Here is a 21,918-nt window from a genome sequence, read left to right as displayed (position 1 = left end):
GGCATGAGCGAGCGAGCACGCCTGGCTGTGTGTGTGCGACCCGTGTGTGGGGGGGCAGTGAGGGCTCGGGGCAGCGTGCGGGGAGGGCTGTGGCCCGGGCATGCACTGTGCACGCGTGCAAATGGAGGCAGGTGTGTCCACACGCGGGCAGGGCGCGTGCAGGGGTGGGGGCTGACGTGCTGCGATGCATGGCAGCGCATCCACCTGGTCTGAGCGCTCAGTAGGAGCCAGGCGTCGCGCTGGATGCGGGCGGGAACGCGACAGATGTGGCCGCAGCGCCCCGCCCATGGCACGCCATTCCAGGCCGAGGACAGCCGCTGAGCAGGTAGGCGCGTGTCAGGAGGGCTTCTGTGAAGAAGTCGCCGTCGGGCTAAGCGTGGAGTGGATGTCGTCCCAGCCAAGCGGGGATGGGGGCTCCGGGTAGAAGACCCTGCCCGGCCAGGGCCTGGAGGTGGGCTGGGTGGGGAGGGCAGCAAGGGGTGGTGACCGGAGCGCCTGGGGCCCTGCACGGGTGGGAAACCGGGTGGGGGTTGCAGGATGCCTTCTAGGCAGAGGGACCCCGGAGGGTGAAAGAGGGTGGTGTCTGGGACGCACAGAGCCGGGGGTAAGTGTGGGACATGGCGGGCCAGGTGGCCACCTCAGGGGCTCCGGGGGAAGGCTGGGCTTTAAGAACAAGGGGAGTCCTTGAGAGGCTTCGTGGGGCTCAGGGCTTCATCCAGCTGCGGGTGTGTGGCTTGGAGGGGGCCCCAGGGAGGCCTGAGCCGTCATACAGGTGAGGCCGGGCAGCCTGGCCGGGGCGGGGGGGTGGTCCGGAGATGGTCTGGAGGTTGACCAGAGGCTCCCTGGTGACGGGGGCGGTGAGGGAGCGTCTACTGGGATGGGAAACGCTGGGGGAAGTGGGCACAGGGGGAAGGCTTGGGTGTGCACCTGAAGGTGAAGTGCGTGCGGCCCCCAGGCCTGCCCCAGGAACGCGCAGAACACGCTCGGAGCTCAGACAGGCCGGACCCCACCGCTGCCCGGGGCCCCAGCTCCAGCAGCTCCGGCCCCTCCGGGCGGGGCGGGGTATGCAGCACCCGGAAGAACGCAGCCCCGGGTGGGACTTCCTGGCACTCAGGGAGCGCGCCCGTGTCCTTGGCATCCACCCCCAGCCGCTGTAGCTCTGGGGCCGGGTTGCAGGTGTGGATGTAGCGGGGGCTCACGGCCTCGCGGGGAACGAGGGCCCCGCAGCAGGACCGACTCGCTCCGCAGCCCTCCCTGCTCTGGCTGGTGAGAGATGCAGGCTGGGTGCCTCAGGAAGGCCCTGTGACACCGGCTCCCCACACCCCCGCAGCCTGGTCGTGTCGGGCTGATTCTGGCCCCACTTGGGACCCCTCCCCTGCCACCCTCCCTGACTGAGCCCCTCCTCCTGGGCTTGCTTGGAGAAGCTTCTGGACCATGGGGTCCGAGGAACTGAAACCGGCCACAAAGCTGGCCCCCTCCCCCCAGGTAGGGCTCGGTGTGGCCAGGCCTCCCTCCTCACCGGCCTGCTCAGAGCCGCCCACCCGCCTGGGGTCTGCTCCCCCTGGACTTCGGGCCTCCCCAGGCTCCCCCTTCAGGGCGGGGGTGGGGGGCAGGCACACCTGCCAAGTAGGCTGGAGGACATCCCAAATCCTGACCACGTGGCCTCACGTGGGCCTCCTGGCAAGTCACCAGACCCTAAACTTCGAGGCACCGTGTGCAGCAGAGATGCGTGGAACTGAGCGGTGTGTGCCCAGGCTGCCTTGGGGTCAGACGCCTGCTGGAGTATGGAGCATGGCCCATGTTCCTGCCCCGTCAGCGCTGATGGCCCCCCGAGCTGCACGAGGCTGCTGATTCTGGTTGGGGAAATGGGGCTGGCGGGGAGAACGGCCCGTCTGTCCGGAGCACCACCCCCCCCCCCACCGCCCCCACTGTCACGCTGGGCACGGGGCCGTCTCCGTCCTGGGAGCACCTGCCCTGCTCCGGGCCCCAAGGGTGGAGCTGTTGCGGCTGCTGGGGCCCGGACCAGGGGCTGTGTGGTCCCTGGAGCCCAGGGGGCCACCTCCAGAGTCCAGGTGACCCTGACAGGGACCAATGTCGCCAGGGCATGGGGGCTGCCTTCCCTGGAGGGGGCGTGTGCTCCAGCCGCGTGCCCACCGGGTTTCTCTGTGTCTCTGAGAAGAGTGCGGACTCTCTCCGGTGCCCTGACCACCCCAAACCAGGAGAGGCATGAGGATGCGCCAGAGGGAGACAGACTCGGGCGGAGGGGACATTGGTCAGAGCAGTCCCCCCGGGCCCCCACTCCCCCCGCAGGCTTGGCCGAGCCCGTGGGGAGCGGTCCTCAGTGTGTGGCCCCAGCCAGCCTGGCTGCCCTCTGCGGGGCGCAAGGGCTTTCTGAGCCTGCGTCGGAGGGGATACTAATCCGGAGCTTGGAGGGTGGCCCCCCGGGCTGGGCCCTTCTGGCAGCCCCAGCCTTGCTCGGCCCCTCACGCCCACCTGTGCCACCTCCAACCCCAGGGGCTTCTGTCCTACCCCCCCACCATGCCTGAGAGGGCCCTCGGTCAGCCCCGAGCTGGAGGTGAGGGGCCGCGGCTCCAGGAGCTGGGAGTCCCTGGGCGCCCAGTGTGGGCTGGTACAGGGTGGGCGTTCGGGCGGGCGGTTCCAGTCTGGCAGGTGGTTGGGGGGACGTTAGCTTTGCCTTGCGTTTCTCCAGCGAACGCAGCTCGGCTCCAGGAGCTGCTGGGCCGGGAGGCCTGGGGAAGCTGAGGCACGCGCAGGGAGGCCCTGAATCCATGTCCCTGCCCCATTCGAGATGACCCCAAGTCCCGTAGGCCAGCGCGAGATCCTCCCACGGCCTGGGCCTGATGTTCAAACCTGAGCATCACCTGCCTCCCCGGCGCTGCTCCCAGGTGACATAGTGAAAGACATGGACGCCCCTGCCGGGGCCATCGGTCCCTTGCCTTTGTTCCAGGGCCCTTGACCACCCCCCGCCCCCCATGTAGCCCTGCTGCCCTTCTTGAGCCCTTCACCTCCCCTCCAGGACGTGCCTTTCCCCCGAGGCCCCGCCCACTCTGAGCTAGAGTCTCTCCGGCTGGCGGGACCCCCCTCTGCCCCAGAGCCCAGCACCCCTCATCCCCGTCATGTGGCACAAGCTCCGCAGACCCGTCCTCGGCGCCTCCGTCTCCGGTCTCCGCGGGGCTCTGTCCGCCTTCGCCGTGCCTGGTGTCCTGGGACAGAACAGCCCAGACGGGCCTGGCCTCCGGCCCCCCAGCGCCGCGCCCGGTGCACCGCAGCTGTGTAAGCGTTTGCTCAGAGGCTCTCGGGAGGGTCCTTCCCGCCGCCTTCAGCTCCTGCTGGCCCTGGCGTGCCGCGCTTGTGCTCAGAGCCTCCACCGCAGCCTCCGGGGTCGCCTAGCCTTCGCCCAGGGTCTTCTACGCTCTGTCACCGAGACGGACACCTGCCACTCTGATCCAGGGTGATCTCATCTCGAAATTCTTACCTTAATTCCTCCTACAAAGACCCTTACTCCCAGTGAGATCCCACTCTGAGGCCGCAGGTGGGTCTCTAGCCAACCCGCTCCCAGGAAGCAGGTGCAGTGAGGTGAGGGAGCTTCCCCAGACCTCACATCTGTCCAGGCCAGAGGATGGGCAGTGAGCACGGAGGTGGGAACGGTACCCTTTTGACTATGTGGCTGAAAAGACAGGGGACCCCCACGTCACTGCCTGTTTCTAGAATTGGCTCTAACGAGGTGACGTCACGGGCGAGGTCTGGGGTCTGAGGCCAATGTGCCCCGGGGGCAGCGCGGAGGGGGCCGGTGGGGAGGCGGGTGTCCACGGAGCCGCTCTCGGGTTCCCGGGTCTCTGACCCCCCACAGGCAGAAACCGGACACCCTCCCTGCACCGCACGTCCAGCGTGTCGCCCGTGAGCCAGACTCTGTGCAGATTTATCCCAAGGGGGAGAGAATCGGATACGCGTGCCGCAGAGATGCATGGAAATGAGATTAGCACAGATTATACACACGTAAAATAGTGAGGAAACTGGGGGAAAAAACACAGAACACCCCGACCCAGGTGAATCATCCACGAAACACAGCGCACACCAGGTGGGGACGCCGGCTGCTGGTTGTTGTCAGGGAAGGCGCTTCGCGTGCAGCCGCCCGCGGGACGGGACGTGTGGCGTAAACCCCTGAAAAGCAGATTTAGACACGGAGAGAAAAATCATTTGCAGGACGTCGGGCAGAAAGTTGAGAGATGACCTCTCAACGGTCTTCTTTGTTTTCCTTCATTTCTCAGAATTTTCCAAATCTGCTACAATGGACGTTTGTTGTCACATCCTTTCTTACGGTTTAAGCAACAAACTCCCATGATGACCAATCCCTCAGCCATCCGTGGGGGTACTTGTCTCCCCGGCGGGTGGGCGGCCGGCCCGGGAGGGCCTGGGAAGCCAGCGGCCCCGAGCAGGGCAGCACCGGGCTCAAAGGGAGCCCTCACCATAGAGGTTTCCGGAAGGAAAAGGGCCGCTTGGGGGGAGAAATTGGAGCCGGAGCGGTAAGGCCAGCCTTCGGACGGGGGCTCCTCTCTGCACGCGGGGCCCGCTCCCCGCTCGGGGTTGTGGCGCGGGGGCCCTGGGCGGAGCGGGGTGCCGCTCTCGTGGCTGCTGGCTGTGGGGGCCCATCGGCAGCCGGGCCGCCCTGGACGCGGGAGAGGAGGTGGCCCTGGCTCGGGGTGTGTGCCTTGAGAAGGGAGCCCCCCGGCCGGCTCCCCCTGACACCAGCCCCAGCTACCCACCTCACCTGTTCCCTGTGCTTTCGGGGTCCCAAGCCAGAGCCCAGCGCCGTCGGGACTCAGAAGAGCGGCTGCTTGAAGTGGCGGGTGTGTCTGGGCCCCCCACATGGGAGGCCGGGCTGCACTGCCCAGTGTGCCCTGTTGGACTGCTCCCGTGCTTCCCTGGGGGACGCACGCGCGGGGCCGCATGACCAGACTCTGGTCCGGGGCGTCCGTGTGCGGTCGGGGGGGCCGCTGATAACCTGGGGCTGTGGGGCTGGGGCTCCTCCTGGGAGGAGCGCCAGGGAGGGGCCTCCGGGCTCCCGGGTCTCTCTTGGTTTGGGGAGCTCAAGGGGCACTGCATTCGCAGCCGAGAGAGGAGTGGGGTCCTGGGGGCCGTGTGGGGGCCCAGGCGTCCCCTGAAGCCAGAAGGGAACCTCGCCGTGTGGGAATGTCGTGCCCCGGCTGTCCCCGGGGTCCTTCCCCAGCTGTGCAGAGGCCCCCACCACACCTCCGGTGTCCAGGCTGGGGCGGGCTCGGAGCGCTGAGGGCACAGCTGCTCCTGTGAGCGCCAGGAGAGCAGTTCTCCCTCGTTGTTAATGGGATGCCAGCATCTGCTGTGGGCTCTCTGCACGGTTGATGGGACCGTCACCAGGGGCGAGGGCACCTCCTGCCCCCACAGCCCAGACTGCAGCCCTGGCCCCTGCCCCAACATTCTCCCCGACCGCATTCTAGAACATTCTCCGTCTGCACTCCTGAGCTCCTGTGGTCGCTCATTCCTCCCGTCACACCACATTCCCTGAAAGAACGGTAGGGGCCCCCGTTTGCCCGCCTGCCAGTTACCCTCAGCCCTTACCACCACTCGACAGGACAGCTTCGTCCAGGGGGGGCCCCAGAAACCTGAGAGCCCCGCGCAGAGGGCGCCTCCCAGTCCTCCCTCCCCGATGCCCCTCCTGGGTGCCCTCCTGGGTGCCTCTCTCTGGGCCACTGCAGCGCCACCCCGCCCCCACCACAGTGCTTCTCCCTGGTCCGTCCTGCACACGTGGCCACGAAGGGGTGCGGGTGAGGGTGTCGGGAGAGGTGCGTGTCCACAGCACACCGGCCTGTGGTCCGAACCCAGGGTCCCCCCCATCTCCCCTCACCGTGGCCAAGGCGTCCTAAACAGGTCTCAGACTTCGTACCCCCAGAACTCTGGTTTTTTCCTGTTAGCAGTTCTCGTTGTGAGATCTGGCACACTTGCGAAGGAATCATGAACCCCATCTTCCTAATCTGAGTGTGGAGCACGGCCCTGTGGCCAAGCATGCGGAAGCTCCCGGGACTCCAGGCCAGGGTGGGGTGCTCCTTCCTGCTCAGAGGGGTGCCGACGGGTGGGGTGATGGGGGCCAGGCCGGAGCCCAGGAGGGCACAGGGTGGCTCATGGCCAGAGCAGGCCCCGGTTCCCGAGGAGGTGGGCTGCCTTGGGAGCTTCTGCTGCCCACACCCACCCATTCTGGGGATATCTTAGGGCTCCCCAGCCCGATGCTTCCGGGACAGGTGGCCTGAGGGCCGCCGAGGGTCAGCCAGGTGACATGGCCCCAAACCATGGGCTGCGTCTGTGCCCTCGGCGTCCCGGGCTCGGGGGTGCCGACGGGCCCGGAGGGTCGGACCGAGACTTCACTCCCTCCCAGTCCGGCTCAGGGGTGGTGCCGACTGAGGTTTGAGGGAATATGTGACCGCAGTTGGACACGAACGGAAGAGCTAGAGTCGGTTACGCTTTTATTTGACGGTATAAAGTGTTTCTCCACCCAGCAAATACCGACCACCTGCTATGTCCCAGGCACTGACGCAGATTTCAGGGACAGACCGCTCGTGTCCCCGCGTGGATTTATGACACAGAGGGAGGGATGGTGAGCAGGGAAACCGGGTTCAGCCTCACACAGTCGTACGAACTACAAACTGGACCAGGGTGAGCCGGGGAGCGCGGGAGGGGTCTGTGCACCGTGCGTGGTCAGGGAGGCCTCTGCAGGGCTGCGTGAGCCAGAGAGCAGGCGCGAAGGCCACATGGGGAAGAATGTTCCAGATGAGAACACAGAGACCCAGGAGGAAGACCACAGTGACCACGCCGGGTGACGTCTGGAGCCGCGTGAGGTCAGGACGAGAACTGGGGTTTGGGACGAGACGATGCGATGCACCTTTGGAGCCACACGGACCTCGGTTTCTGTCTCTGGGACCACTTACGGGACCACTTACTCCCTGAGCCTCCGTTTCCCCAACTGCAAAATGGGATGGCAGTGCTTTCTGCCCTGCTGGGTTGGCGTAAGCATTACCCGAGCTGACCGCATCATCCGGCCCCTGGTCCGGCGCCTGGAGGACCCGCGCCCCCGAGGGACGTTCAGCGCGTCCTGTGCTGCTGCAGGGGTGCACGTGCTGAGTTCCGAGGGACTGTCACAGAGGCCCTGTCTGGCCGGCGCTCTGCAGGTGACATAGCTGGGGGGCAGCCCCGCGGACCAGGACCTTTGGCGTCTCCGTCTTGCAGGTAAGGAAAGAGCTCAGATGGGAAAGGACTTTCGCTGGCCTGGTAGCCCGAGGAGCGAGTCTTCGGCGGCCCCGCCGCGCTCTGGAGACACGCAGCGAAGCTCGGGCAAGCACCGATCCAGGGACAGCAGAAGGGACCTCTCCTCCGCCTGCGTCAAGACCTGCCCAGCCCCGCGGGAGTGGCCTGTGGCCGTGGCCTCCCGGGAACCGCACACCGAAACCCAGTTCCCGAGGGGGAGACGTGGCCCGTGGGAGCGGCGGGACCACGGCGCTGAGGGTGCCCCTCTCCTGGGAACGCGCGGGGCCGGAGACCAGGCCGCCCTCCCTTTCACCTCCCAGGACGAAGGGCACCTGGGCTGCAGGCGCGGGCCGGTCTCCGGGGAATCACGGTGCTCACGCTCCCAACGCAGCGCCCCGGGGTGCAGCGAGCGGGGCTCCGCCACCAGGACCTGTCACTTTCCCTGCCTGCTCTCCATTTTTCGTCCATAAAATGGGGACAATAGAGCTCAGGCTCGTTGAGAGGCTGAAATGAGGGAATACGTGCAAGGGCACTCAGTGCCTGGAACAGAAAAATCCTGAAAAATCATTCCATTCTTTCAGGCGACCGCCAAATGAAGGGGGAGTCTCAGGGGGCATGATGACAGAACTGGGTGTGTGTCATATGCTGGAGTTGTACCCCCACATTACTGGGGTACCTGATGCCTGAGTGCACGCTTACCTGCCTCCCCTGGGGCCTTCCCTGGGTCTCGCCGGCTTACCTCTCACCTGTTGGGCTTTAGGAGCTCAGGCCCCTCCCCCACCCTCTCCCAGGTGTTTCTGGGAGCGGCACGGTGTCCCGGGGGTGCTCTGCAAGAACTCAGCAGAGGTCAGTAGCCGTGCCTGGGGCCCGGAGCTCCTGCCGGCCTTCTGCCCGCTGGTGCCTGGAGCCGTGGCTCAGACCGCAGCAGGGCGCAGCCTCCGCTCCCGCCTGGCGGCCCCATCGCACTTTCCACCCCGTCCCACCTCAGTCGGTCCCTGCCCCGGTGCTGACGTCATGCCGGGACCTCCTCGACTTTCGTGGCCCACGACAAGTGCCCTCGCTGCCCTCGGCCGTGCGGCTCGTGCCGGTTCCCGAGGGCGCGGGGCTGCGAGGTAGGGATGCGGCGGCACGGAGGCCACGAGCAGCACGCGGGGGGGGGGGGGGGGGAGGAGATGGTGCGGTGGGGAGGCTGGGGGCGCAGAGACGCAGCGGGACCAGGAGGGGACTGCCACGCGGGGTGGCCGCGCAGGTGGCACCGGACCCAGGGCGCAGCGTCCCGGCCGGAGTGCCCTGGTGGCGCTGCAGCGCGGGTCCGGTCGTGCAAGCCCTGAGGACGCCCTGGCGGCAGTCGTACCCCCTCCACCCCGCTTGGCCCGCGGGGAAACGGAGCCCCCCCCCCCCGCCCCGTCCCCCGGGGCAGGAGGTGGGAAGCGTGCGGGGACAGCACGCCAGGGCGGGTTGGTGCAGGGCTGTGCTCCGTGCTCTGCGCCCGGGGCCGGACTTGCCAGCCAGCCCTGCAGAGGGGATGCCCTGCCGTGCAGGGGGTCGGGGGAGGGACGGGGCCGTCCGCGCCCCAGGACAGGGCGGCCCTGGGGGAGTAGCAGCGCTCAGGGGGAGGGTGGAAAGTGGGCATGGAGCCCCCCACCGTGGGGTGGGAGGTACCCCGAGAACCTGACCCCACGCAGCGCTCCTCCGCCACCTGCTCATCAGGAGGGGCCTCAGGGACCCCTGTGCTGCTGGACAGGGAGGCTCGGCTGGCTGCTACACCCCCCAGGAAAGCAAGGCAGCAGGAGGGACGCGGGGTGTGGGGTTGTTCAGAGATGCCGAGGTTAAACGCGCTGCTGGCATCCGGCATCCAGACAGGGAGGATCACAGGGAAGGGAAGGGTGTCGGACTCCAAGCGAGGGCTCAGGGCTCGCCGGTGAAGGTAGCTGCGACAGGAGACCCAGGTCTGACACGCGGACCTTCGCCCCTGTGGTCTAAGCCCCGGGTTCCCTCTGAGCAGCGTGACGCCCCAACCCATCACCACCCCTTCTGCGTGGAGCTGCTCTAGACGCCCCGAAGGCTCGCCCCCAGCTCGTGAATGGCTCGTTGCAGCTGCTGGGATGTTTGCAAGGCGTACTCAGAGTAACAAGAGTAACAAGTATTCAGAGTAACGAGCGGTAAATGTTGGCAGCTGTAGCCCATGTGAGCCAAAGCTCCTGGGGGTCCCCGTGGTCTGTCTGCATGAGAGGCCCCAGGGGGGGTCACGGGCTGCACGCGGGGACTGGCCAGCCTCCTTCGGGACCGCCGGCCGTGTCTCCCCGTCCTCTGGCGCCTGGGTCCGTGCCCGCAGCTCCTGGACGCGCACCCTCTGGGCCCTTCCCATGCCAGGGGACTCAGTTCCGTGAGGACGGCTGAAATGAGTCTGAGGTTCACTGTTGGGGTCAGAGTCACACCTGGGACAGACGTGGCAGGGCCCTTGGGTGTCCGGTACGAAGAAGGCATTCTGCATTTCGTGGGGCCGTGCCTGAGCTAGGGGCGTCCGGGGGCCGTGAAGCCCAGAGCGGAGTGTGGGGGGCATGCGGGAGAGCGTGCTGCCACGCAAGCCCCTTCAGGGGTGGGAGGAGGGCCTGGGAATGAGGCCCAGAGTGAGGGGCACGGTATCGGGAGGCAGGAGAGCCGCCTCTGAATCCTTGGAGCTGTGCATCCCTGGGGCAGCTGTCTTCCCCTCTCTGGCCTCAGTCTCCTCGGCTTATGAGGTGGGTGAACACTGGTAGCTACATTTCAGGTAGTTGCGGGTTCAGATGAGGTGTCAGGTCAAAAACCGAGCTTGGGGTTCACAGGACGGAGGCCCTGTGCGGGGGGCCGGGGAGTGGGCTTGGCGGGGGGTGGTTGTCGACTGGGGCTGGCTCAAGCTACCTGTGACACAGCTCCTCCTGAGTGTCCAGAAGAGCCGGGCTGCCCCGAGAACTAGTTTGTGGGGGTGCTCTCAACGACGGAACGATCCTGAGCCGGCTGGGACACTGGGGGAACGATTTAGGGGTAACCGCTGGTGGGAAAGCGTCACAGTCTGGCTGGGTGCCCCGAGGACAGGCGCTTGCGAGCAGAAGGCCTGGGGAGAGGCAAGGGCGCGGGAGCGGGGTCCCTGGACCCGCGTCCACAAATAAGCTGTGAGTGCGCATGGTGTCCGGTGCTCAAGGCAGTCACCCCCCCATCCCCCGCCTGGGGTGGCGTCTCCTCCCTCCTGCTTGGTCCAGCCACGCGCCGAGCAAGGTGGGCAGGTGCTGCCAAGCCCACTGTGCCTGGGGGACACTGAGGCACAACGGGGTTAAAGGTCAGAGGGCCGCGTTCATTCCAGAGCCCAGCTGGTGTTCAGGCACTCCCTCATCAGGGGTCTCCTCAGCATTCTGTGCCGGCCCCCCAGGTCCTGGACGGCCAGGAGCTCACAGCCCGCCCGGAAAGCTGGCTGGAGGGTCCAGCATCCACGCAGCACCGTGCCTGGTGCACCGGGGAGGAGGTGGGCGACGCGCACACGCGGACCCCCACCCTGTGCCCCCCAGGGGGAGGCCAGAGCTCTAGGCACAGCCCTACCCACACCCGTCTCCCCGACCCCCTCCCGCCATGCCGGGCTCCACGCTGCCCCTGAAGCCAGTTTCGGGGCCTTTGCACCTGCTCCTTCACTTGGGACACTTGCCCCAGACCCTCCAGCGGCCCCTTCCAGGCTGCTCGGACCTGGTCTTCTCAGTGGGCCCCCACCAGCTCTGCCTTTTCTCCCCGGGGCCATTTCTCCCCTTCCCACACCCCCTACCTACACGGTGTGCACTTTTACTGCCTTGTATCGTCTGTGTTACGTCGCTAGAATTTAAGCTCCCAAAGTCCAGGGACCCACGCCTGTTTGGTCCCGGGGAGTCGGTCAAGCTCCATGAATGGCCAGGTGCTCACGGACTGTCCACTGAGCCAAGGAAGGAGGGAAGGTGCTCCTGTGTGCCCTGTGCTGGGCCCTCCCTGGCCGCCTCCGGAATGGCAGGTGTCCCTCGGGTCCTTCTGGCCCCATGGAGAGCCTGCCCGCGAGGGCCCTTCCGCAGGCCGTGTGATTTGGTCCGTGTGTTCATACATCTACAGCCAGGTGTCTATACCCTGTTGCAAATCGCCAGTGTTGTGCTGGAGTCTGGCGGGGAAGGCGGGGACCCCCCGCCACTCCGGGTGATGGGGCCCTGTGCAGGTGTGTTCCCGTCCTTCCTCTGACTCTTCCCGGCTGGGTGGCTCTGGGGACAGTTTTAACCTGGCTGCACCCTCTTAGAAATGTGGGTAGCGACTCTCCCACCTCCCTGAGGGCTCAAGCCGAGAAGCCCCACCCAGGATTTAGCGGCCAGTTGTATTTGCTGCTGACCACCTAGCGCTTGGGGGTCATTGGCAAGCCCGTTCTGGAAAGCAGTTTGGTCGTACAGACTAAGATCCCTTAAACACATGGTGTCTTCTGGGAATCTCTCCTGAGGACACAGAAACTCAGACCTATGTACCAAGATGTTCATCATGGTGTTTTTGGGGCAGCCAGGAAAAAACAGCCTTTTTTTTTTTTTTTTTTTTACACGTAGGCTCCATGCCCAGTGTGGAGCCCAATGTGGGGCTCAAACTCACGACCCTGAGATCAAGGGTTGGACGCTTAGCCAACTGAGGCAGCCAGGTGCCCCCTAAAATGGCATTTTTTTAACAGAATGTCTAAGGACTTGGGAAAATGCTCATCATATGCGGAATCAGAAGCATGTGCATGGAATCAGGCCTCACGTCTATAGAACATACGTGTGCCGCTGTCTTTGACGGGCCCTCAGTGAGCACTCTGTCCTGGCCGGCCCCCGCACCCCGGCGGTCACTCTGGAAAATCGGTCAGGGTGTCCACACGTCCACGCTGAGGGAAACCTGGGAATCCTAGAGGGCGTCTGGTGTGTACGTGTGTATACTTGCGTGTGTTTACACAGATGTCTCTACACACACGCGCATACGTGTGTACCTAGAAATTTGTTTTCCAGACGAACGTTTTAAGTCGGGGCTAGCCAAAGGGGGTGTGGGCTCATTTCTCCATTCTTCCCACAAAAACAAGGCCCGTTCCTGTTTCGGGGTTTTGCATCGCTGGCTTGACTTTCTGAATTAAGAGTCGGCCAAGCGCCGTCCTCTGCCGCGTTCTGATCCCCCTTGTGCTCTGCTCTGTTATTCGTGCGTCTTTCTCTGGCTTCCTCCCTCGTCACCTCCCCCTGCTCGGCGAGGCTCCCCCTGCCCGCGGTGCGCGCCTCTGGACGGAGACGGAGCCCGTCGCCCCCCGGGAGCGTGGTAGTGTTTCGGGGTGCATGTGGTGGGGAGGGGGCGTCGTCCGCGATGAGCGCGGACGTGCCAGTCCGCGCGCCAACTCGGCGGACTCCAATCTGTGAACGGACTTTGTCCCGTCCTCCCGGCCCATCTGTCTTCCCCGGCGTCTCCTCTCCCCGCCCGGTCTGTTCCAGCCCTTAAAGCGCTCTTTGTTGCTCGGCCACATCGCCCTATTTATAGCTTTCCGTGGTTGGCACGTGTGCCCGTGCCTCGCGTGTGCGGGAGGCCTCTGGGCCGGGCGCTGTGCGGGCTCCTGGCTGGCCCGGCGACTTGGGGAGCAGGCTTCCGTCCTCGGGCACACGGGGACCGGCCAGGAAGGCCTGTAGTGGGGATAAGGAGGTGCTGCGGGGCCCCAGGCCATGGGGTGCACAAAGGGACAGTTAGAGCTGGTTTCCTTCTTGGGGGGCCCTTCCCCGGGCGCCCCCCCATCTGAGGGCGGGTGGGGTGGGGGAGTGGGCGCTGGGGCTCCAGGCTCCCCGCTGCGGGGCTGGAGCAGGAGATGCTGTCCTGCCCTCCCTGGCCGGGTTGGGGCGGGGGGGGGGGCCGTGTCCACCGTCCGCCTGAGCGAACAGGCCCTGCGTGCTCAGCGGTGCCCGTCCCCCTCCCCCAGGGTGCTGCCACGCCGGGACGCGTCCCTGCCGCCCCTTGCTGCTGCTGAGGACCCCCCGCGCCGGGCGTCCTTCGGAGGGGAGCCTTCCGCTGTTCCCATCGGCCTGCAGGAAGGTTCCGGAAGAGCCAGTGGCTGTCCCCGGGGGAGGGGGGTTTCATGGGCAACAGCAGGGGCTCCCCGGAGAGGAGGCCAGGCCCGCCATGCTGCAGTGCAGGCCAGCCCAGGAGTTCTGCTTCGGCCCGCGGGCCCTGAAGGAGGCGCTGGTCTCCACTGACCCCGCCCTGCAGGAGCACTATGTGTCTGCCTTCACCCCTGCCGAGAGGCTCTTCCTGGCCGAGGCCTACAACCCCCGGAGGACCCTCTTCTGCACGCTGCTCATCCGCACAGCCTTCGACTGGCTCCTCAGCCGTCCCGAGGCCCCCGAGGACTTCCAGACCTTCCACGCCTCCCTGCCGTCCCGGAGGCAGAGCCCTGCCCGCAAGCACATCTACCTGCAGCCCATAGGTACCAGGCCGCGGGGGGGCGGGGGGGGGGGGGACGTGCCCGCGGGGGGGGGGGGGCGTCCTGGAGCCGGCAGGGCCCTGCGGGGAACCTGACTCTAAATCTAGGCACAAGCAGGGAGGCTGTGCCCGCCCAGGCCCCAGGCAGGCCCTGACGGGAACGGGGACAGCCCTGGTGGGGGTGGGCGTGGGGGTGGGGGCAGGGAGCCCTGCTGGGCTCAGAAGCTCCACACCTCCCACTCCCCAGCTCAGACAGCTGTCAGAATGCCCCAGGCCGTGGGGCCCTCTGTGCCCGTGTCACCGCCCGCGGCACGCAGGTGTGACCTCGCCCAGGTGTGCCGTCCCAGGCCCTGTGCTGGGTGCCTTCCAGAGACCGGGTCCCCCCCCCCTGCCCCGTGGGGGCTGAGATTAGGACCAGCCCGTGTCACAGGCACAGAAACAGGCCGGGAGAGGTCACTCGGCCCCTGTCACCCAGACCTGGTGATGCGTGGGGGTGGGACGTGAGCGCGGCTGGCCTGTTTGACCCCGAGGCCATGCTGCGGAGGCTGGCTGGGCGCGTGAGGGACTCCGGGTTCTCCTGCTGCTGGCCGGGTGCTGGAGAGGAGGGGGGCCGGGCGGTCTGCGTGCTGCGGGCAGGGGCTCCCTCCTCGGCAGAGAGGGGACGTGGGGCAGGTGTGGCTTTGCAGAGGAGGAACCGGCCGGAGCTGGGGGGAGAACCTGTGTGTCCCGCCAGCCCTGGGGACCAGAGGCCTGCAGGCACCCCTCGTTTTCCATCTCCCTGCGGCCAGTCCGCCCTCTCTGCCTAGAGACGCTGCCTCCACCCAGCCCCTAAACCATGCACTTTGCTCCGTGTCCCCCGCTAGCGGCTCCCCAGGGCTTCCCAAGCTTTCCTGAGCCGATCACAGGCGCCTCGTTAACATGTGGCTTTGGTTCTGAGGTGGCCCGGGGCTCTGCATTTCCAACCAGCCCGGCCCAGGCCCTCCTGGCTGCCACCCTCTGTGCCCCTCTGTCCTCCTAAAATACAGCCTGGTTGTGGCTCCCCCCCAGGGGCGCCTCACCTGCCCGCCGGGCCTCTGCACCCTCCCTGTGTCCCACTCTGCTCCTGCCAGGCCGGCTCTTGGCAGCATTAACCCCGAGGGAGGGGCCCCGCTGCTCCCCCCCCCCCGCCAGCCTCAGGGACTGTGGCACCTGATGAGGCCCTGCCACCCCTCCCGGAGCTCCCCGCCCTCCAGACTTGTGTCACCTGCATCTTTCATCTGGGTGTTGGCCTTTCCTCCATTTTTCTCCTTTGTTTTTTTTTAAAAATGTCTGTGTGCCTGACTCTGCAAAGGCAGGTCCATGTCAGCCTCGTTGGCCCAGTGGCTGGCTTGGCCCGGGGCGCTGGGTGCTGGTGGGGGTGCCGGATGCTGGTGGAGGTGCTGGTGGGGGCCCTGGGGCACTGGGGGCGGCGCTGGGTGGGGGTGCTGGGCGCAGGCCGGTGGGGGCCACGTGGCTGACGCGCTGCCCCGCCCCCAGATCTGAGTGAGGGGCCGGCGGGCAGCGCTCTGCTGGAGCACCTGAGGAACTGCACGGAGGCCTTTTTCTTAGGCTTGCAGGTCAGGTGCCTGCCTTCGGTGGCGGCCGCGTCCATCCACTGCTGCTCGCGTCCCAGCCAGGACTCAGACAGACTCCAGCTCCACACAGGTGGGTGAGCGCACGGGGCGCGGCCTCTGCCACTTGGCATGGGGCCCTTTCCGGGGGCCCTTGCCATCTGCGTGTCTTGTTATTCTTCACTGTTAGCTGGACATCATTTTTTTAAATTTAAGGGGAAAGTAGTTTTTTTTTTTTTTAAAGATTTTTATTTATTTGAGAGAGAGAATGAGAGAGAGAGAGAGCACATGAGAAGAGGGAGGGTCAGAGGGAGAAGCAGACCCCCGGCCGAGCAGGGAGCCCGATGCGGGACTCGATCCCGGGACTCCGGGATCATGACCTGAGCCGAAGGCAGTCAGTCGCTTAACCGACTGAGCCACCCAGGCGCCCTGTTAGCTGGACATCTTAATGGGAAAGGTAGTTTAACTTTTAGAAGATCTTGTGGCTGGGGGTGATGTGATTTGCTCTAGGGAGGATTCTGGATTTCCTCTGCCAGGCAGCTGTTCTGGGCCACCCGTGGCCCTGGGAGTCCAGCCTGCAGCACCCCCTCATCCCAGAAGCAGCCCAGCCTTAGCTGTCCATTCCAATCCTCTCTCCGGTTCTAATTTCCCATCAGATCTTGATTTTTTTTAAAGTCCTTTTTACTGAGGCATAATTCACGTGTAGTGAAATCCTCCCTTTCATAACAGCTCTGTGAGCCTTGACGAACACACCCGTGACCCAGTCGCCACTGTAATCAGACGTAGAAAAGCTTGCTTCGCTCCCCCAGACGTGTGCGGTGTCCCCTGCGGCCAACGCTGCCCCATCTAGGATGCTTTAAGGAGCTTTTTTTGTATTTCACCCAGCTTGTCTGGTTATCTCCAGCAGGAGGGCTGGCTGCAGTCCCCAGCGTGCGCCATGGGGAGCTGATAGCATGGAGTTTTTTTTGGGGGGGGGGGAGACAGGGAGTTCTTGCCTGGGGCAGGTGCCATCCTGATGGCGGCTGTTCCTTCCTGGGTCCCAGGCTTCATGTTTGGCCACTGAGACCCTCTCCCAGTCCTAGACCTGCCTTTGTCCCCTGCCTACAGGACACTGCCCTGTTCCAGGCCCGGTCCCTGACGGCTGTGTCTCTGCCCACCGCCATAGCACCTTCAGATCTCTCTGACCCTCTCTCTCTCCTTCCAAGGACGCTAATGATTACATTGAGCCCATCCGGATAATCCAGAATAACTTCCCATTTTAAGGCCTTCAATTTAATCACGTCCACGGCATCCCTCCTGCTGTGAGGCAGCACATTCGCGGGGCCTGGGCACTAGGGTGCAGGCGTCTCTGGGGCCATGGTCCCATCCTGTGGCCGCAGGGGCACTGTCCCCTGAACACTGGCCCCATTGGTCAAGTGGCCTTCTTGGTGTCCCCACTTGGATGTCTCCGGGCCTCTCAACTACCCCGTCCCCACCAGCTCTGCCGAGTTTTGGAAATGCAGACCCTGAGGTCCTGCCCGCGAGGCCCGGGCCTGCGGCCCACGCTCCATGTCATGCAGCGTGGCTGCTAGGACTTCCCGGTCTTGGACGACAAGCTGCTTGTGCAATGTGGCGAGCTTGCACCTGACTTTGGGAGGGGCTGGCCGTGGGCAGAGGAAGAGGGATGACAGGATTTCCTGGCCGGAGCCTGGGGCTGGCAGACGGGGGCCCAGCAGCCTCCTCAGCGCCCCTCGGGCCCTCTCCCCTCGCAGACGGCATCCTGTCTTTCCTGAAGAACAGCAAGCCGGGTGATGCGCTGTGCGTGCTGGGCCTCACGCTGTCCGACCTGTACCCATGCGAGGCCTGGAGCTTCACCTTTGGCAAGTTCCTTCCAGGCCACGGTGAGCCAGGGGCCCGGCAACCCTGCCTCAGCCTGCACTTGGCGGGGGGGCCCTCCACCCTGGGGCGGCGAGCGCACGCGCGCGCCAACCCTCCCCGGGAGGATGACACACCAGCTGGAAGCCGCTGTCCCTGAACGCGCATCCCCGCGTCCTGCCTCCTCTCGAGCGGGGACCTCGCGGCCACCTTCACAGGGGCGCGCTGGCAGGGCCAGGCCCCCGGGCCCCGTGCACCCCGAGGGCAGGGCTAGTTTTGCTCCTGGGCTCCCCATGAGCGGCTGCCCTGGCGTGTCTGCCTCTCCCCAGAAGTAGGCGTCTGCAGCTTTGCCCGGTTCTCGGGGGATCTCCTGCAGTCAGGGCCCAGCGCCGCTGACCCAGCCCTGGTCGAGGCAGCTGCAGACGGCCCCGAGACTCCCGTGCGGGACGGAGGCCAGAGCGTGGGCTTCAGCGCCCTGGGGATGGTCCAGTGCTGCAAGGTGGGCAGGGAGGCCAGGGCGTGGGGTCAGTGCACGGCGGGGAGGAGGAGATGGGGCAGCAAGAGGGAGGAAGACCTGGGGGCTTGGGCGAGTCCTAGGAATATGGGGAGGATGTGCGATCAGACAGAAGGGCGCGAGTGCTCCGTCCAGCCCTCACGACGGGGGTCAGGCTTCAGAGAGGGCAGACAGCAAGGCCCAGAGCTGACCAGACCTTCGCCTGAGCTCACCCAGCTGGGAAGGGGCAGCGTTGGGATGTGAACTGGGGTCTTCCTGCTGCCCAGGCTCCCGTGCTGGGTGGCCCCTGGGGGCTGCTGCACCGGAGACGTCAGTCTGTGCCCTGTGCCGTCGGGAGCGGGGGCCGCCCAAAGCGTCGGGGGCTTGGCTGGTGGTCGGGTGCACGGCCGCAAGGGCAGTGGTGCTGTGTGGGCTCCCTCAGGTCACGTGCCATGAGCTCTGCCACCTCCTGGGCCTGGGGAACTGTCGTTGGCTGCGCTGCCTCATGCAGGGGGCGCTCAGCCTGGACGAGGCCCTGCGGCGGCCCCTGGACCTCTGTCCCATCTGCCTGAGGAAGCTGCAGCACGTCCTGGGCTTCAAGCTCGTCGAGAGGTACAAGGTGAGGGGTGCTCCCGGGGCAGCAACCCCGCACCGCCCGGCACCCGCCCAGTCCGGCCTCGCGCACGGGGTCAGAGGCCAGAGGGCCGAGTCGGGTCCTGGGTGCGAGAACCCCAGGCCGAGTGAACAGACCTGTGTGCCAACCTCTCGGCATCCTGCTGGTGCTGGGCAGCATGTCATGGTCCTAGCTGGGCGCCTGGCCCATGGTCCGCACCCAGTCATGGTGGCCGTGGCCATGGCCATCAGGTTGGACGGGGTGCAGGAGGGACAAGGGGCAGACGGCTTTTCTTTCTCAGGCCATGATCTCTGAGCGCCTGTCCTAGCGCTTTTGGCATCTGCTCAGACGCCCTCCTGCGTCCCCGCGGCAGGCTCTGCCCTGCCCCCCCCTGCAGCCGCCCCCTCCCCCCCAGCCTGCCCCCGAGCTCACCCGGAGGAAGGGCTGGCCCCTGGGGAGGAGGCTCACGCACAGCTCGGGAGGCGGCCAGGCCGAGCTCGCGGCGCGATGCTGCCCTCTGCTGTCGCCTTGAGGTGCTGCCCGCAGCAGGGGTCCCCAGGCCGCTCCGAGGCCCGGGGAGATGTGCCAGCCGCTGCCCGGGGCGGGGGAAGGAACCTCATCCTCGGGGAGGAGGGCTTGGCAAACTCAAACTTTATTCTGAGTCCGAGTCCAACAGCAGGTGGATGTGTATTAAGGCCTATCAACCAAGTCACTCGGGCTGGATTTTAGTTTCCAGCCCAACGCCGTGGTTGAGGCTCTGGGACGCACCCCCTTCCTCTTGGAGGCCGGCGCCTGGGCCGTAAGAGGTGGCGTTCTGGTGAAGGGCAGGGTGCCAGACTCCGTGGGGGACAGGTTCTGAGCCCGCCCCTCGGGAGGGGAGGGCCTGCATGTCTCACAGGCTCAGGGGGGGTGCTGCTGGGCGGGGACCCCACTTTGAGGACCGCTGAGCTAGCAGGCTGGGCGTGTCCAGGTCCCAGAGCCGCCTCCCCGCGCGGATCCTTTCTGAGTGACTCTGGGGAACGCGCTGTTGAGGAAGGGGGCAGCCCAGCCGGAGGGGGGGCCTCACACGCTGCCCCGCGGAGGGCGCGGGGGGAGTGGCCGATGGCGGTCCGCGGGAGGGGGGAGCTGGGATGCGCTGTGAGGTGTACGGGAAGGGGGCCCGTTCCGGTCTGTGAAAAGCACGCGCATCCTCACTTGCGTTCCTCCTGGGGGTCGTGGGCACCTGCCCCAACTTTCGTGGCTTCTGTGCTCCCCCCTTCCACGCACGCCCCTGACCAGGAAGGGAGCCTGTCCCAGAACCTCACCCACGTGACTGGAGGGGCTCGGAGGAGGGCGACAGGGGCCCCGGAGCCCGGGTCTGTCCCTGGTCGGTCCCTGGACGCTCCAGCAGTGACCGAGCGCTGATGGAAGACTGGGGACGGTCCCTGCTGTCCCTTTGTCCTGGTCAGCGAGGCGCAGGGGCGACGCTGGGGGCAGCGCTGGGAAGGGGTGTCCACGGTGCAGACGCCAGAGACCTGAGAGCAGAGGTCAGAGGGAAAAGAAGTAAAACCAGGTGGAGAGGGAGGAGTTTGGGGAGTATTTATTGCTTCATACAGTTTGAGTTAAGTTGAAGTTTGGGCGTGTACCGCTCCTATGTGCACGTGGGCCTGGGGGGCCCGGGCTAGTGGGGGGGCAGGGGGTCCCCTGGCAAGGGTTAAGGTCTTGGGACAGTGCCTGGGCTAAAGTGACGGCACCCAGAAAACCCAGCCTCGTCTCTCCCTCCCAGAGACTTCACGCCTGGACGCAAGCTGGGACACGGGCGCGGCCCAGCCCGGACGCAGGGCTGCCGTCGGCGGTGGAGGACACCCTCCCCGGCAGCGCCGACTCGGGCCTGAGCTGTGGGAGCGCGTCGGAGCCGGGCAGCAGCCTGTCGGAGCCCCTGACCCCCGACGCGTGGAGCCGCAGCTTCCCCGGGGGGCCGGAGCTGGAGCCCGAGGAGGGGCTGGGCTCGCTGGCCGTCCCCGAGAGCCCGCCGCCGCTCGGACCCCCGCAGGAGGCCATCGAGGAGCACGGGCGGTGGCTGGCGCTGTGCATCCAGGCCCTGGAGCGCGAGGTGACGGAGGACGAACTGGTGCAGGTGGACGGGGCCGTGGATGCCCTGGCCGGGTGGGAGATGTTCACGGGGCAGCTCCCAGCCCCCAGGCCGGGCCTGCCCTGCGGCCGAGACGGCACGCGGCTGCGCAGGGTCCTGGGGGGCACGTTCTCCTCCCTGCGGAGGAAACTGAGCACACGCAAACTGTCCAAGGCGGGATCATCCCCCTGTCGCTGGAGGGCGGAGGAGAATTAACGCGGGAGCCCATCTGTCCAGCGCCGTGTTCCCCGGGGGCCTGGAGGAGAGCTCTCCAGGGCAGCAGAGGAAGGTCAGCTGCGGGCCTGCGTCTTGCCCCCGGGTCCCAGGTCCCACCTGGATGGCACCAGGGGCTCTGGGCGTCCCTTGCCTGCACGGCTGGAACAGAGGCCACCGGGGGCAGGGGCTGCCTGGGGCTGGAGCCGGTCTACATGCCCAGGGGAAGCGAGGGCCTGGCGGTTCTGTCAACCCTGCGTGGGTAGGGGCACGGTGACAGGCCCTCTGTGTCCCCCGCCCCCTGCAGTGGTGAGAACAGTGCGGTCTGCAGACAAGGGCAGCCTGTGGGGTTCCCGGTCCCGGCACTTACAGCATCGTTCATGACCTCTGGGTCGTCACGGACTTTTCCGACTCCTTCCAACGCGGGCCATGCTAAGGCAGCCAGCCTGTCCGGGGTGTGCGTGTCCCTTCGATTCTGTCACCCCGTGTTTCCTGCAGCTGAAGCTCCAGCGTGCACACTCGGCTGCCTGCTCTGTCCTTGCTCTCGAACGTCCCCCGTGGCTGCAGGGAGAGAAGCTGCCGGTGCCAACAGCAGTGTTCCTGCAGCGTCGAGTGTGGTCATGGCTGCTTCTCCCTCCTGGAAAGAGGCAAGAATAGGGGTGCTCATACATTCCGGGGCTAGCTTACAATTTGGGGGCTAAGGAAAAGAGTGCAAAGCATACTCCAGATTTAGGGTCACCCCCCCCATCCAGCAAGCAGGCCTGAGGCTTCCTGTCAGCGGACACCAGGCAGGAGTGCAGGGTCCCAGGCCCGCGGGGTGCAGGTGCGGGCTCCAGGGCTGGGTCCCGGCTTCCGCAAGCATCACCGTGACCAGGAGGTCATGGAGGGAAAGGGGGGAAGCTGACGGAGGTCTGCACGCGGGGATCTGTCGCTGCGAACACAGCCCCCACCCTTCGTGCCTTAGAGCCCCGACCCTCTGCTCCGAGCTCAGCTCAGGCGTTTGGCCTGGGGCCAGAGCCAGTGGGAAGGTCGGCCTCACGGAGGGCTGGCTGCCGGGGCTGGGGCCGCACAGCCAGGAAGGTGACGGGACCCCCGGGAGCGTCTCAGAGCCTCGCTGCCACCGTACCCCAGCACGGCTGTCACCCAGGTCCACGGGGAGGGGCCCTGGGTGCCCCCTTCCAGGCAGAGCAGGGGCGAGGGGAAACCTGCCCTGTGAGCACAGCTTGGATCGGCCATCCTGCCACCTCCGTCAGGTTACCTGTTTCCCAGTTTCCTTCCGTCTTCTGCAAAAGGTGGGTCC

The 21,918-nt window shown here is 66.2% G+C and overlaps 1 protein-coding gene across 5 annotated transcripts; it reads left to right on the top strand.

Annotated features, from left to right (window-relative positions):
* Positions 1-21,883, top strand: AMZ1 (archaelysin family metallopeptidase 1). Of its 5 annotated transcripts, XR_003522854.2 has the most exons (8): positions 1-325; positions 13,247-13,750; positions 15,262-15,429; positions 17,087-17,215; positions 17,519-17,688; positions 18,125-18,301; positions 20,061-20,694; positions 20,926-21,050. XR_003522854.2 is itself a non-coding variant. In XM_027609736.2 (7 exons), the coding sequence occupies exons 2-7, from the start codon at positions 13,447-13,449 to the stop codon at positions 20,619-20,621; spliced, it is 1,440 nt and encodes a 479-aa protein (XP_027465537.1). In that variant the 5' UTR covers positions 1-325; positions 13,247-13,446; the 3' UTR covers positions 20,622-21,065. The 5 variants fall into 5 exon arrangements, 4 of the variants coding, with proteins under 4 accessions (XP_027465537.1, XP_027465536.1, XP_027465535.1 ...); XM_027609736.2 differs by having other exon boundaries at positions 18,194-18,301; positions 20,061-21,065; XM_027609735.2 differs by having other exon boundaries at positions 20,061-21,065.
* The last annotated feature ends 35 nt before the right edge of the window (positions 21,884-21,918 follow it).

This window comes from Zalophus californianus, chromosome 10, assembly GCF_009762305.2.
Source record: "Zalophus californianus isolate mZalCal1 chromosome 10, mZalCal1.pri.v2, whole genome shotgun sequence".
Lineage (NCBI taxonomy): Eukaryota > Metazoa > Chordata > Mammalia > Carnivora > Otariidae > Zalophus > Zalophus californianus.
The sequence above is the reverse complement of the archived record's forward strand: the minus strand, read 5'-3'. Positions and strand labels throughout refer to the sequence as shown.